A 16925-nucleotide genomic window follows, 5' to 3' on the forward strand; every position below is an offset into this window, starting at 1 on the left:
TTCTCCACGCACGTGCGCCTACTGACCCATCCCTTCACTGCCTAATGCCGTCTTTCATGACACTGGAAGCTCCTGCAGGCAAAGCCCAGGCCTGTGCCCACTGCTGTTACACACCTGTCACACCACTCCTCCCCCCTCCCGACCCCCCGAACTTCCATTTCCTTCCAGTTTGACCATGGCTAGTAGTTCTCCAAGTGTGGTCCCCGGCCTGCAGCAGCGGCGCCTGGGACATGGAGAAACGCATGTTCTCAGGCCCCACCTCCCAAAACAGGAACTGGGGGTGAGGCCCAGCAACTTGTCCTGTGACCACCTCCAGGAGGGGATGCACATGCAGATTCTAGAACGACTGCCACAGACTATTCTAGAGACTCGCGTTCTACACAGCGTCCCAACGTGTGAGCGCATTCCGCTGGTGTTGAGGGACAGTACTAGGTACTAGGTTAACATAAATTTTAACGAAGGTCAGACTCAAAGCCAAATGGCTTTGGAAGACACTGTGTTCAAAGACGTTGAGCCCATTTTCTTAAGGCAGGAATTCTCAGAACCATGAATATGGCGATATGCACTGTAGATCATTAAAACACAGGGAAATTGGCAGGACTACTTCCCAATTTTAGTTAGCCACAAAACCTCTTCGTTCCTCTCCTAAACTCCTGCCAGACTTGTTCTGGACTCTGAGAAACACACTTTGGAAAATGTCCTAGCGTAGGCCTTCCCGGAGAAAACCTTTCTCGCACCATCCCCCTCCACTGCATCTAAGTCCCTGGCGGTCGCTGCTGTGAGCTTCGTGCATCTTCATCTCCTTTGCTCTTGCCTAGATTTGAAGATAAAACTTCACAGTAGGCACTCTGTATTGTCTTAATGTCCGTAAAAAGAACTCTGGCCTTTGTCAAACCTGCAAGTGTTGATCAGGGCAGACCTGGAAGGAGAGAACATGGCAGCAAGTCCAGGTGGAACTGGAGAGAGAAGCGGGTGTAGTCTCCTGTCCTGTTCGGAAGCAGCAATGAGATCCCTGCCTCGGGTGTGAGAGAACCGTCCTCTAAGGAGCACCCCAGACCCTGCTTCGTGCCTGGGGCTGGAGAGCCTGGTTTTCTCCCCCAGGCAAACGAGGGGAGGAGTCAACACTGCGCAGGTGACTGAAAACTCTCTGGGCCTGGCTGACCCAGCAACCCGGAGAAGGCTGAGCCAGCTTGGGAACGGGACGATAAAATGCGCATGCCACCCAGCCAGCGTTTACTTGATCAGGGCTAAGGATCCGCCTCCTAATGAAATTTTACAAGCTCAGGTGAACACAGAAAACATCTGCTTCTCTAAAAGCAGCCCAGCCTGTGTGGCTCAGTGGCTGAGCCTCGACCCATGAACCAGGAGGTCACAGTTCTATTCTCGGTCAGGGCACTTGCCCAGGTTGCGGGCTCCATCCCCAGTAGGGGGCGTGCAGGAGGCAGCCCATCAATGATTCTCTCTCATCATTGATGTTTCTATCTCTCTCGCCCTCTCCCTTCTACTCTAAAGTATTTTTTTAATAAGGGTGAATAGGTCTGTTTGTACTGTAATCTGCCATCTGCAGCATAGACGACCCCCAACCCTCGGGGTACAGAGCGGTTCTGTTCGGGGCCTCCAGCCCCTCTGTAACGATGAGGTGGTCAAGCGTGATGGGAGAGGGAGGGTGGCGATCTACAAGTTGGTCGTGAGCACATCCGCCACATTCATTGGTTTTGAAACTGAAGAATTTAATGCCACGGACCCTGACGTACTCTTTGGGCATTTGTGCTAAACACTGGAGCTCGCACACAGGACCAAAGGAGAGAGCGCAGTCAGCGGTGGCTCAGCGTGCGAGTGGGCCAGCTGTGGCATGGCAGTCTAGCTGTTCTTACTTAGTTACATATCAAAGTCAATGACACGGGAGAGGGAGAGACGAATAGGCGAGCACAGAGGGTTTTCAGGGCAGTGAGACTATTCTGTTTGATACTATAATGATGGATACATGTCATTGTACTTTTGTCAAAACCCAAAGAATGTACAACACCAAGAGTTAATCCTTATATAAACTATGAATTCTGGATCAAAATGATAGGTCAGGCCCTCGCAGGTTTGGCTCAGTGGATAGAGCGTCGGCCTGTGGACCGAAGGTTCCGGGGTTCAGTTCCAGTCAAGGGCACATGCCCGGGTTGCGGGCTCGATCCCCAGTGTGGTACGTGCAAGAGGCAGCAGTCAATGGTTCTCTCTCGTCATTGATGTTTCTATCTCTCTCTCCCCCCCGCTTCCTCTCTGAAATCAATAAAAATATATTTTTTAAAAATGATGAGTCAGGGTAGGTTCATGGACTGTAACAAATGTACCACTTTGAGGGGTATGTGGACAATGGTGAGGCTATGCCTGTGGGCTATAGGGAGTATATGGGAAGTCTCTTCCTTTCAGTTTTGCTGGGAACCTAAAACTGTTCTAAAAAGATAAAAGTTTATAAAGATAAAAGTTTATAAAATTAAAAGTTTCTAAAGATCTTTTTAGTCATGCTTTATATAAGATTAAGAAAACATCAATTGCCCCATTATTAACTCTACCATTAGTAACAACAGTGGTGGTAGTAGAGGCTTGGAGAAGGAGGGGATAAGGACAGTGGTTTGGCTTAAACCCTCCCACCATCCCCACCCCACACCCACCCATGCACTTCCTGACACTGTTGCTTTAAGGGTCCTGGCCACTCCAGGAGTGTGCAAGGACTGACATTTCTGTTGTAGCACTGACCATTTCCTTTGATGATGTGATTAGATATCTGTCTCAGCCACCTGATCAATGATTCAGGAAGTCAGGGACCCTGTCCTATTCAGCGTATCGCCCCAGCCCGTGGCCCAGTGCCAGGAACTCGGTAGAAGCTCAATATGTGTCTGTTGATTGAATAGAAGAAGTGAAACAGCAGTGGTTCGATAGTTCATTTAACTGCCACATGTGTTTTAAATATGGTCTTTCAATATTCAAGTTTAATAGGGCTTGAGGAAATACACCAATTAAAGTTAGGACATGCGTAACACGACCTGTTTTGAAATTGCTAAACAGCTAAATAAAGTCTGACTGTGTCACTAGAAACAAGATGTTCATTGTACAGCCCCGATGGATTTACATGAGCAAAATGCAAAACAGGGTCAATCATGGGATCTTTCCAGAGCAGTTTCACATTTAGCCAAGGACTATTGAGTCATTCTTCAAAATTATGGGTGGTAAGCCCAGCCGGTATGGCTCAATGGTTGAGCGTCGACCCATGAATCAAGACGTCCAGTTCGATTCCTGGTCAGGGCACATGCCTTGGTTGCGGGCTCGATCCTCAGGGTGGGGCGTGCAGGAGGCAGCCAATCGATGTGTCTCTCTCATCGATGTTTCTATCTCTATCCCTCTCCCTTCCCATCTCTCTAAAATCAATAAAAACATTTTTTTAAAAAAAATATTATGGGTGGTAAAACCTTCCTTAACTTTTTAAATTATATCTACAAAATCTACCAAATGCTGTATAAATAAAACTTTGTCCTCTAACAAGTATTCTTTTAATAGGAAGCTCAGAATGAAGGTATTTGCATGTGTTCCCATTCTGTACCTGCCTGAAGTCAAATTATCATAATAAAATCAGACTTCTCTGACATTTAAGATCTTGCCAAAAGCCAAGAATTTTGAATATTACTTTAGGGCAACGCAACATATTTGTTGTCCAGTTTTTCCTCCTTTAAGAGAAATGGGCATTAAAGGTTTCATGATATGGATTGACTTGTATACTGGGGATTATGATTTATCTCTTGAGGGAATTCTATCCTCCCCCCCCCCCGCCAGTTTTATTAAGGTATAATTGACAAATAAAATGGTAAGACACTTAAAGTATACAACATGATTTGATATATGTATACATTGTGAAAAGATTCCCCCACTGAGCTAACACCTCACGTATTTACCTTTTAATTTGGATTCCACATATGTGATAGCGTGTGGAATTGTCTTTCTCTGTCTGACTTATGTTCCTTAGCATGATATCCTCTAGATCCATCCATGTTGTCACAAGCAGCAGGGTTCCCTTCTTTAAGGCTGGAGAACATCCCACTGTATGCACGTAGCACATTCCCTTCACCGGTCATACCCCCGGGACCCCTGGCTTGTCATACTCGGCTGCTGTGAAATGCTGTCATAAACCTGGGTGCTTCCATCTTTCGGAGTTAGTGTCTTTGCTTTCTTCAGATAAATACTCACAGGGGGGATTGCTGAATCATGGGGTAGTCCTATTTTTATTTTTTGAGGAAGTTCCATACTGTTTTCCATAGTGACTGCACCGATTTACATTCCCATAAACAGTGCAAAGGGTTCCCTTTTCTCCACATCCGCACCCACACTTGTTATCTCCTGTCTTTTAGATGAGAGCCGTCCCACCAGGTGTGCGGTGATATTGCACAGTGGTTTTGATGCGTTTCCCTGGTGATCTGGGATGTTCAGCCCCTTTCCTGTACCTGTTGGCCACCTGTATGTCTTCTCTGAGGGAATTCTATTTTCTAAGGTACCAAGAACAAAATCACAATTCCTTGAAAAAACAAGAATTTTATAAATAAATGTATTCAATGGTGTTGAGTGAAATTCACTCTCTAAAAATATCATTTACCATGAGTTTATTTTTACAGACAATGCAATCCTTACTCAACGTTCTGATTTTGTTCCCAATCTTACTTTTTTCAAAGTCTACAATTGGATAAGCTTTTTAATTTTTTAATTCTGGAAAAGCACAGCTAACATAAAATTTACCATCTTCACCACTTTCCTAACCCATTTCTAGGATTGGTACCACTGTTGCCGTAGGTCAGACTCAGAGAGCCCATGAAAAGGAAGGTGTTGCAGCCGTTATTATAAGCCTCTGACGGAAAACAGACCCACTGTGATCAGCGCCTAGAGGAATATTGTAGGAATATGAACTATGTGAAGTCAATGTTCATGTAGCCACACAGGAAAGTCTCAAACCCATAATGCTGAGTGAGTAAAAGCAAGTTAACGGGGACACAAACAGTTTACTTATGTGATGTTTTGTTTTGTTAAATATATTTTATTGATTTTTTACAGAGAGGAAGGGAGAGGGATAGAGAGTTAGAAACATCAATGAGAGAGAAACATTGATCAGCTGCCTCCTGCACACCCCCTACTGGGGATGTGCCCCCAACCAAGGTACATGCCCTTGACCGGAATCAAACCCGGGACCCTTCAGTCCGCAGGCCGACGCTCTATCCACTGAGCCAAACTGGTTAGGGCTTATGTGATGTTTTTAAAGATACACAACACCATCTATTATTCTGGTATATAAGTTCACAATGCACACATATAAATTTTAGGGTATAAATAAAATTAGAGTATTTAGCCTGGCTAGCATGGCTCAGTGGTCGAGTGTTGACCTATGAACCAGGAGGTCACAGTTTGATTCCCAGTCAGGGCATATGCCCAAGTTGTGGTCTCGATCCCCAGTGCAGGAGGCAGCCCATCATTGCTGTTTCTATCTTTCTCTCCCTCTCACTCCCTCTCTGAAATCAATAAAAATATGTTTTTAACAAATAAAATGAGAGTATTTAAAGACACACCTCGCACAGTGGTTCCCTCTGGGGGAGGTGACGGGCCAGAAAGCCTATGGCTTCAGCTCTGTCCCTTGTCCCCAGTTTGTCCGGCGCCACTGGGGACGGGGGTGATGCGGTGGGAACAAGTCACGTCCTCTCTCACCAGCTGACGCGCTGGTGGAGGGAGGCAGACAGAAGACACACACACACTGAACGCTGGGTGCTGAGGAGTGCCAGCAGGAGAAGCTTAGAGGTCAGTGTGGGGCTGTTTCACACGGAACATCAGGGAAGGCGTCCCTGATGAGGTGGTATTCATGCAAAGACATGAGTGACACAAGGGCCATGTGTTTATACTGGGCAAAGCTCTACATCTATAACATTTTCTTTTGTGTTTCTTTTTAAAGTAAATATGGCAAAGTGTTAACACGTGTTCCATCTCCGCGGCAGGCTCACAGTTATTCTGTTTAAAATTTTTCATGATAAAACCAGAGGATTTTTTTGAAGTCCACTACCACCCATTCCTGACAGATCAGGAGGAAAGACATCGATGGCTCGGGATTTCTCCCGATGGAATCTTTCGAGCCCGTGGCTGCAGATGCTCTTTCCTTAGGGGTCCTGTAGACTGGGGGCCCCTGAGAAACAGCCGGGAACGGGCAATGCTGCCTCGCCGTCCGGCTATGCCTGCTCGCTTCATTATCCACCTGTATTTATATACCTATCCTGGCTTCCCAAATCCAATACATGTCTTGTCCGAGACATGTCTTGTCCGAGACGATGTTCTGCTTTGGAAGGGAGGGGGCAGAAGAGGAGGGGGCAGAAGAGGAGGAGCCAATCCAGCACGGCATCTACACAAAGCAGTGAGGACACGAGGTGTAAGTCAATGTGACGCACTGACCTTGAAAGACAGGACCTCTGGGAGCTAGACAGGACCTCTGGGAGCTGGAGGGAACACACATATTATCAGGAACCATATCCCAACAAATACTAGGCATAGGTATAGATATAGATGATATAGATACAAATATATAGATATAAATAGATATAGATATAGATATAGATATAGATATAGATATACTAGTAGAGATATAGGTATAGATATAGATGATATAGATATAGATATACATGTAGATATACATGTAGATATACATGTAGATATACATGTAGATATACATGTAGATATAGATACAGATGTCTGATGATTTCCCTTAGGGAAAATCCCGGGAGTCACGTTGCTGTGTGAAAGGGTGGACACAGTTAAATGTTGATAGAGTCTGCCAAACCGCCCTCCAGAGGGGAGTCCAAATGACACTCTCCCCAGAAAGGGACCAGAGTACCCCTGCATCTACACCCTCCTGGAGATGTTATTCTCATCTTTGCTGACCCGACAGGTAAAGAATGACACTGTGTGGCTGTCTGATATGAATCTTCCATTTCAGATGAGGTTGAGACTGAGCACCTTGTCTTACATGTTTTGAAACTTTTTCGTTTTTCCTTTGGTGAGTGGCCTCCGCATGTCCGTCTAGTGTAGAGGCGCCAGGTCCCTAAGCTCACAAAACATCCTGGTCTTTATTCCCCTACCAAATACTTTATTGAAAAAAAAAAGGGGGAAAAAAAAGTAAAATATACACAGGTGAGGGGAAATACACAAAACAGCTGGAGGTTTCCAAGGCTGTGCTATGGAGTTTGTATTTCTAAGGTTCAGGGAGTTGACATGGCAGAATGAAGCTGCGAAAAATTCAGAGAAGATATTAAATGTATCCCTTCAAGTTCTTTTGGAAAAGTCATACTGCACCCTTCTGGGTGGATCAAAAAATATATTCCATTTTTACTCGGTAGGAGGGATTAAGCAAAAAAGAAAAAAAAAGACAGAACTCAGGGGCATGAACAGCAGTGTGGTGATTGGGGGAGGGGGGAGATGGAAGAGGGCACAGAGGCGATAAATGGTGATGGAAAAAATAAAATATTCTATTTTTAAAAGAAATAGTGCACATTTCTAGTTATAAATAAGTCATGAGGATGTCATATACAGCATGGCGACTAGAGTTAATAATACTGTATTACATATTTGAAAGTTCTCATCGCAAGAAAAAAATGTATAACTCTTTGTGGAGATGGATACTGACTAGACTTATGGTCTGACCATTTTGAGACACAGACACACAGGAACAGATTGCGAGCTCACTGGGGATAAGTTGTCTTGTGTTTTTTAGAGTGCCCTCATCAGACAATGTTGATATGGCTTCTTTTTTCTCACTTGGAACCTCAGAGGCCACTATCACCTAATCAATGCCCGGCATCCAAAATGCAGCTTTAATGTGTTTTTTTTTCCTCTATAAGTTCTTTGCCAACATAAGCTTAGCTTTCACCTCAAGATTTATTCTATTGTATTCACATAGCATCCCTTCCCATCCTGGAACTGGGGAGTGTGAGCGAAATGCCAAATCCTGTGGTCATATAACACACATTAACAGCTTGACAAAACAGATGGGGGTAACTTGGGGACAACCCAAGTGTAAAAAGACATTTTTGAGGCTATTTGAACAAAATAAAGTTGAATATACACTGGGTATTAGCTAACATTAAGGGATTATTGTTCGTTTTACTTGGTATGATAATGGTGGTGTGCATGTGTGTGTGTGTGCATTCATATCTGTTAGCGATACTTTAAAAAACAAGTAACATCACGGGTTTGCTATCACACGGGACCTACAAATCTTGGAATTGTAGTCTCTCAGAGTGTAACAGACTTTAAACATCACGTAGGCCAGGCATGGAAAAAACATTTCCATTTACAGGCCAACTCCATGCTCTTCCCCTCTGGCTGGTGATGGGCTAGGAGAAACCTTGGTCTTTACGAGTCAAAGAAAAAAAGTCATGACTCATCAGCGATGCTGGCCAAGGGCACGAGTTAGGACAGTGGGGCCACATGTACTGTTATTAGCACCGTGAGAACCCCGTCTAGTGGTCTCCCAGGGAGCTCATTACTTGTCAAGGCAACTCATTACTTCTTCAGACAGCTCTGTCTGCTAAGTTATTTTTCATATTTTGAGCTGAAATCTTATTTTCTGTAGCTTACAACCACGTGACATAATGATTAAGCTTAGTTCCACTTGGACCTGACAGTGTTTGAACTACCTGGGAACACTCTCCTGTCCCTTCCAAGTTTAAAACATCACGCGGTCCTCCAAGCACTCCTCACATGGCACGGACACCACCTCCATCCTCACCACTCGCCCGTGACAGGCGCCAAAGTGCCGCTGCCCCGTCCCCACGTAGCACAGAAAACTGTCTGTTGATGTCATGCTGTCAAAGCACAAACCCCAACATGCCATGACTGCGTTAAAGTTTTGGTTTGCAGAATCTCTGCATTCGTTTTTAATTCAGATGTTCTTCTCTCTTGAGCTCAATTTGGCTCGCCTGTTGAAGCTTCTAAAATCTTTCCAGTCGTCCTGGCCAGGTGGCTCAGTCAGTTAGAGCATGGTCCCATACACCAAAAAAGGCTGCGGGTTCTATTCCCGGTCGGGGCACATACCTGGGTTGCTGCTTTGATACCCGATCTCTCTCCCCTTCTCCTTTTCTCTCTCTTGAAATCAATAAAAACATCCGTTAAAAATAAACAAAGAAAGAACACACTGCGCAGAAAAGTGGTGATCGCTCGAATTCCCTAGAATTCCGTAAGACCCAGGATTGGTGTGGCCAAGGTTGCTAACTATTCACCAGAGTCCATTTGCTCAGACTGGGGACACGGCTACGCTCATCACCCTCCCCGTCCCCCCCTCCCCCCACCCCGTGCAGTTAGGTGCGGCTGTGCCTGAGCTCTGGTGGAGGGGAGGGGAGTGGAAGTGACTGTACCACTTCCGAGCTGATCCATAAAGCCCTTCCAGGCTTTGCTTCCATGCTCTTCCCCTCTGGCTGGGCTGGAGCCGAACCCCTCGGGCGACATTGGAAGCCACAGGTTGACACCTGGAGCCCCTCCTGGAAAAGAGCCACCTCTCTAACGTGTTCATAAGAGAAACCACCTTCTCTCCTATTTGAGAGTCTGTGTGTTACAACAGCTAACCCATCTGACTAATCCAGTAGAATTAAGTTACAGCTAAAACGAAGCTCTCCTAACCTTTACCAACCAGCGACCGTCACTCTCCTAAGGAGACAGAGGCCATTCAGAGGCCAGGACGATCCTTCTCCTGACCCATCGGCTCATGACCATCAGGAAGATAGGAACCTTGCCTCTGGCTCGCCCTGGCTTGGGCTGCAGCCACAAAGCACGCGGGCAGATTCCGGTGATGTCAGGGCATGGCTTGCCTTGACCCTCAGAAACATGAGTCCCGCCCCGCAGGTCTTGGGCAGATGCCCAACTGCCTTCCCGGGCACTCTGGCCCTGGCCTCGTCTGTGCTGACTTTGCAGAAATGCCACAAAGCACTGCCCCATTATTGTCAGGGGAGAAGCTGCCGGAAGCTCTTTCAAAAAGCCACAGCGACCTGCACGGCCAGAGCGAGGCCGCACCCCACGGCCCACCTTCTGAATGAAGCATTCAGCCGATCGATCGATCGATTGATCGATCGGGCAGGGATACACCCTCAGACAGTTCACACCCTGGGCAGAGCTCCCCTCGCGGGGCAGATGGGCTCCCCTCTTTCTGCTGCTTCTACTCAACACCAGAGACTTCAGAGAGAGCTCCCTCCCCGAGGGACCGGGCACTTAGGTAACAGAGTTACCTTAAGAGAATTAGCAGCACGTATTGCATGTCACTGCTTGTTCCACCCAGGTCTCGGCAACGATTCAAAGGGTAAATGATTGACTAACTCTTTCTTCATCGCAGGTTCATTGGCTTTGAGATCTTCCCAATACAATGTTCTTCATCTTTTAGGAACCATAGACCCTTTTACTAATTTGGTGCAATGTCTTGACCCTTTCACAGAAAAATACAAATGCCCACAGGTGCACACGTACATGACACATGATGTCAGGCACACACAGCATGCCTAGTTCATCCGTGATCCCGGGCTCATGCACACTGCAGGGCAGAGGTCAGCAACCACTCCCTCGAAAGGGCCAGACTGTACAGAGTTGGGCTACTGGGGCCACACACAGTCCCCATCACAATTACTCAGCTCTTCGCTGCAGAGCAAACGCGGGCATGGCTGTGTCCCACAAGACGTTATTTATAGACTCTGGGCTTCGTATAATTTTCATGTCACTAAACATTACTCTTTTCATTTTTTCAGCCATTTCAAAAATAAAAGCTATCGTTTGTCAGTAGTCTGTACAAACACCAGTGACAGACCACAGTTGGTCAGCCCCTGCTGTAGGGCATGGGTTCCAGATATAAAAATATCACATCTTTGGATTCACCCGAGGATATTTTCCCATTGATTTTTAGAGACAGTGGAAAGGAGGGAGGAGGGGAGGGAGGGAGGGAAGGAGGGAGGGAGGGAGGAAGGAAGGGAGGGAGGGAGGGAGGGAGGGAGGGAGGGAGGGAGGGAGGGAGAGAGAGAGAGAGAGAGAGAGAGACAGAGAGAGAGAGAGAGAGAGAGAAACATCGATGTGAGAGAGACACATGGATTGGCTGCCTCCTGTACCTGCCACTACCAGGATCTGGGATCAAATCTGCAACCCAGGTATGTGCCCCTGACCAGGAATCAAACCTGAGACCCTTTGGTGCAAGGGCCAACACTTTAACCACTGAGCAACACCGGCCAGGGCTTCACGAACTTCCATGATGAACGTAGGCGGCAAACCTCAGCATCAGCAGTAACAGTGGCTGGGCCCCCAGCAGAAACCCCAGGTACGTTCACCCCACATCAGAGCACTTTCAACACAGCGCAGATCATGCTCGTCGCTATTCTTGAATTATGGTCACTACTGGACCTTCTGCTGCCTCTTGCTACTTAAATGTGTTGCTAGAGAAGCACATCTAGTCTATCACAAATCCGATTTTTTATGTTTTGATAACTGTACTTCAGTGTCATTGATTTCCTTTCTAACCCTAGACATTTCACTTTATGGATTTAAAAACAGATTTCTGAGAAGCAGTCCTGAGCTTTCGCCAGCTACCAAGGAGGCCACGGTACGGGGAAGGTGAGGGGCCCGGGCAGGAGCCCAGTGTTGCCTACCAGAGCATTCACGTCTTCCGTCTTGTGGATGAGCATGCGGATCTCCTCCGGGTCGCCGCTGAAGATGGCCTGGACCAGTGGCGGCTGCAAAGGCAGGAGAGTCTGAATCACAACTCTGACTGAATACATTCGATTGCATGCAGAGGCGGGAGGCTAGAAAAGGTGTTCCCCAAAGTGAATCCAACACGATCAGCTGGCAAAGACAGATCGGGCCCAGGCCTCCCTCCCTGGAAGTCTAGAGGGGAGACAGTTGCATAAAGAAATAAATATAACACGATGTGGAGGCCGTGACACAGTCACATCTGACCTGGGGCTACTGGTGTGACATGAAAATCACCCACAGTTGAAATGGTCCTTGACAGGCCCTTAACTTCCCCATCACGGAAAGGACTAAATCTGTGATTTTGTGCAAACGGACTCCTGTAACCCGCCGCCCCCACCTCTCATTAGATGATGTCCCCGGCACCCCATCCTCAAACAACCCATCCCCACAGGACGCTAGTGGCCAAGCTGCTGGCCTCCTGCGCGCTTCCGTGTCAACGTTGGGAAACCTTGGGCATCATTCCCGAACACTTCCCATCGCGTGACCAACAAGCCTGAGTATTTTAGTCTTGATCACACCCACTGCCTCCCCAAAGGGCATGGGATCAAGGCGGGTGAGGAGCAGAAAGAGGGGGCGATACTCAGGGCTTCCTATTGGCCTCGCCTACATCAAGCAAGACTCCACGCATAGTGGGTCTATCAAGTGTGATGGAGACACAGCCGGAAGCGAAACCAGCTCTGCTGGGCGCAGGTAGGTGAGGAGAAGGGCCCAGAAAAGCGTCAGGAAGCGCCTTCATGAGCATGAGCTTGCAAACAGGGCTCTGGGCTGGCGCTGGGCCTGGCCAAGGAGTGAGAATCCTGGGCAAAGCCAGCTCCACGCCTGCAGCTCCTTCCCCAGCGCAACCGGGGGGCGCACGCTCTCTGCAGCCCAGCCCCTCGCAGGACTGTTACCAGGAAGAAATGAGATAACATGTGGGAAAACCCTCTATAGCCATATAACCCTACACAAACAACATGTTTTATTTTTTATTTTATTATTTTTTTTTATTGATTTCAGAGAGGAAGGGAGAGGGAGAGAGAGATAGAAACGTCAATGATGAGAATCATTGACCGGCTGCCTCCTGCACACCTCCTACTAGGGATCAAGCGTACAACTCAGGCATGTGCCTGACCGGGAATCGAACCGTGACCTCTGAGCCACACCCACTGAGCTCAACAAAAATCCTGAATCTCATTCATCTGTTTCATAACCCTCTACCTGCTGTGCTCCTGGCCAAATGCTCACGTGCACTTCCCCGCCTCTGTGAGCCCCAAGAGAAAACGAATCTCCACGCCCAGTAACCACGATGACAAGCAGAGGCAGAGCCCCAAGGATCTTGATGTGGAGTCAACAGTTGAGAAGTTCAGATGCGGAGGGACAAGCCCATCCCGGCGTGAGGCACCTCGGGGCTTCACCTGAGGAAGCAGCCGGGTAAGAAAGCCTCTCTCGTCCCTCGCCAGTGGGGGGAACGCGCACGACACTATGGCACTCAGTCCTCGCGCTTCTCAGGAAAGACCAGGGTTCCGGCCACGCTGGAATGTTCCAGGAGAGCCACCCGACAAGGCTGCCAGGCAGGAGGCGAGCTCAGCCCTCCAGCAGGGCGGGTGCGGGCAGCTTCCCCACGCCCTCGGCACCGCCCTGGGCCTGCCTCGCAGCGCACCCCCAATGCCCAGAATCCCAGCAGAGGGTGGGGTGCACACCTGTCCACACCCAGGCTGTGGAGGGGCTGTCAGTGCATAGAACTCCCAGCATCCACTGGGAAGGGGAAGCCGAGCTACTGTTGGAACTCTCCCACACTGCAGTCACATGCACGCATGCAGAGATACGCCCACACGGACACGCCTGCGTTTGCACGGGCATCTCCACGCGTGTGTGTGTACACGGGGTAGATGTCGATTCACAGACAAACCCCTTACCCTGCCCTCGGGATAGGAAAGTGCCTGTTCTCCATTGTCCTGCCAGACGGCACCTCTCGCCCCAGCTGGCCGAGTGGCCACTGCCACATCCTCGTCCTCACAGCCCTGAATCCAGGCGTCACCGGGCTCCAGACCAGAGCTTCACCGGCACGCGCTCTGCCTGAGCGGAAGCTGCGTGTTTGCATGGATGCAGTTCTTGAACTAAATTACTGTGACTCTTGAGCAAGTTAGTATTTTTTTTTTAAGACATAATGAGCCCAGCCTGCATGGCTCAGTGGTTGAGCATCAACCTATGAACCAGGAGGTCACGGTTTGGTTCCCGGTCAGGGCACATGCCCGGGTTGTGGGCTTGATCCCCAGTAGGGGGAGTGCAGGAGGCAGCCGATCCATGACTCTCTCATCATTGATGTTTCTATCTCTCTCCCTCTCCCTTCCTCTCTGAAATCAATAAAAATGTATTTTTTAAAAATAGACATAGGGGTGTTTCTTTCTCTCTACACATCCCACATACAACATGCCCAGCAAGCACACTGGCATTCTCACTGGCTGGGATTTTAATCCGATCCTGCTGTCTTCTTTTTCCCTAAGTATAACCCATTACTCTGGGAATAAATATTTGGGGAAAGATAGATCTAAATACTGTCTCAATTACATAATTTTAAGGAAGGGGAACTATTCTAATTACAGCGTCCTTGCTCGTGAGTTTAAAGTACTTAGACTGTACTGATCACTGATTGGAAACCACTGTATCCTTGGAGCTTTCGCCTTGACCTGAATAAGGCTTAGAGGCAAAGCCTTCCCTGAAAAAGAGTAGGATCCTAAGCTGGGCACAGGCGGGCTTTTCTTTTTGACGTTTCAACATGCGACACCAGCGTCCACAAAACAGGAGTGCTTTGGGTGCAGCCGGTCCAAAGCTGACGGACACCAATTCATAACAAGGGTCAAGGTTATGAAAAGCAAATAGTGGCAGGGGACAAAGGGAGATTCTGATGCCATGAAACCTCAGGTTATCATTCCCTAAAGAAATGTAACAGACAGGTGATGTACTGCAGAACTGTATGCCTGAAAGCTGTGTAGCTTTATTAACCACTACCACCCCAATAAATTCAATTTTTAAAAAAAGAAATGTAAACTCTTAAGAGAGGTCTGTGGGAATTTCAGCTTCTATTAGAACTGCCTTGAACTGACAATGAGCCAGGTGCTATGGATAGTGGCACAGCCCCTCGGGCAGACCCAGAGGCACAGGAATACCCCCTGTGCCTGCCTCACCGATGGCGCAGGTGGGCGTCAGCACTCAGACGGGCCCTGTCCTGTTTCAACCTCACCCACTAGCCGCACGACCCTCTTTGCCGGCAGTGGCAGCCGGCTCCTGGAGGTGACTGTTTGCACGGCTGGTGACATCTGACCCCTCTCCGACGGAGAAGTGCAGGGCAGAGGTGTCCCTGGAAGTTGGCGCCACTATAAAGGACATGGCTAGCCTTGCTACCACTAGAAACTGAAAATGCATCCGTAAAATACCAGTGTCTCTAGGCACACCCATCAGCCCATACAATGCAACGCTTCTCGATTTTAACCTCAGTCTTTGAGAACAAATTGAGACGATACCAGATTCCCACAAGTAAGATGCTGAATCAAGCACGTACTGACACAGTACTCTCAAATATTGCAGCAGAGTCACAATTCCACTAGGGGGAGCAAGACGGTAATCTGTCACCTGGGAGATGGGAGTACTGGTAAATGCTCAGGTTGTGTCCTTAAGAAAAGCAAGGTGGCTGGAGGATGCACTGTATTCAGACATAAAAGACCTCGAGCTCCCGATAGGGTTCCTAGTATAAGTAAACACACTCGCTCTGTACAGACCCAAAGGAAAAAAAAGTCCCTCCTGATCCCTGAGGGCCCAGGCATCATTCTCATCATTGCAAAACCCAATCCAATCATTCCCTCAATTTCACTTTTTAAAAGTGCATCCGACAGGTGTGTGTGTGTGTGTGTGTGTGTGTGTGTGTGTGTGTGTATTTTTTTTCCAGAGAGGAAGGGAGAGGGAGAAAGAGCTAGAAACATCAATGATGAGGGAGAACCATTGATCAGCTGCCTCCTGCACGCCCCGCACTGGAGATTAAGCCTGTAACCCAAGCATGTGCCCTCCCCAGCAATCGAACTGTGACCTCACAGACGCTCAACCACTGAGCCATGCCGGCCAGGCGCATCCAACAGTTGAGGAGTACAGTCCATCGTGGGTTCTATGGGGAGAGGGCCCCCTGTATAGAGAATCCACGCCAACCTGCAATCAGGCCCTGGGTCCCTCCTCCCAAATCCCCTAATGAAACCACAAGTTTGATTTTTTGCTAAAACCTTGTGCGGGGCACTTCACAATCCCTTTGCCAGAGCTGCGTGCCCTTTACTAATCCGTCAGCTCCGGACGGTGAGCAGAGTGACAGAGGCTGTCACGGAGCATCCGTATCCACCGTCAGTGGCGAGAGGTCCAAGAAGACACCCCAGCCACACATGCCAAATTCCTGGCACGCTGCGCGTCTTTTACAGAGTTGATTGGGTCGTTAAAGACTCCAAGTATCAAAGAAAACATCTTGCATTCGAATCAGGAGTGGGCGCTGGAACTCAACCAATAGCCAAGAGGGGGAAACGATATTCCGAAACATCTGTCCATACTTGAGTATTCTGAGTGCCGTGTGTCATGAGAGCAGGCCGGGCGCGCGCTGGTAGTAGCTGATAGCTGATGCGGCAATAATCCCGCCATATGAAACCGTCGGCTTCTCTGAACATGCCGAAACACCTCATTAAGTCACAACTGGGTTTTGGATGAGGCAGAGCTTGCGTTTTTACAAAAGGATAATAAAAATTTGTTCAAGTCACTAAATTTAATGGGCAGAACTTGTTCGCTCTATCATGTGGGTCCCTGTGCGATCCGCGAGAGCGCACCATGGAGTGCTTCCTGAACATAGATCACTCGCTACTTGGGAGAAGGTCCCTCCATCACAGGGAGATCATGATGATCATAGTATCTAAATCTGTGTCCCTTAAGACAGTGGTTCTCAACCTTCTGGCCCTTTAAATACAGTTCCTCATGTTGTGACCCAACCATAAAATTATTTTCGTTGCTACTTCATAACTGTCATGTTGCTACTGTTATGAATCGTAATGTAAATATGATATGCAGGATGGTCTTAGGCCAGTGGTCGGCAAACTGCGGCTCGGCAAACTGCAGCTCGCAAGCCACATGCGGCTCTTTGG

At 48.2% G+C, this 16925-nt stretch overlaps 1 protein-coding gene across 1 annotated transcript in view; it reads right to left on the reverse strand.

Moving 5' to 3' along the window:
• Positions 1 to 16457, reverse strand: part of ANKRD44 (ankyrin repeat domain 44) — a 132362-nt gene extending 115905 nt beyond the window's left edge. The window contains exons 1-3 of the mRNA XM_023763119.1: positions 16344 to 16457; positions 13677 to 13781; positions 11679 to 11762 (exon numbers count right to left, since the gene is read on the reverse strand). Of these exons, the coding sequence (XP_023618887.1) occupies positions 11679 to 11762; positions 13677 to 13781; positions 16344 to 16457 (303 nt within the window). The remainder of the gene's footprint in view (positions 1 to 11678; positions 11763 to 13676; positions 13782 to 16343) is intronic.
• Positions 16458 to 16925: the final 468 nt, after the last annotated feature.

This window comes from Myotis lucifugus, unplaced genomic scaffold (assembly GCF_000147115.1).
Source record: "Myotis lucifugus unplaced genomic scaffold, Myoluc2.0 scaffold_3, whole genome shotgun sequence".
NCBI classification, from domain to species: Eukaryota; Metazoa; Chordata; class Mammalia; order Chiroptera; family Vespertilionidae; genus Myotis; species Myotis lucifugus.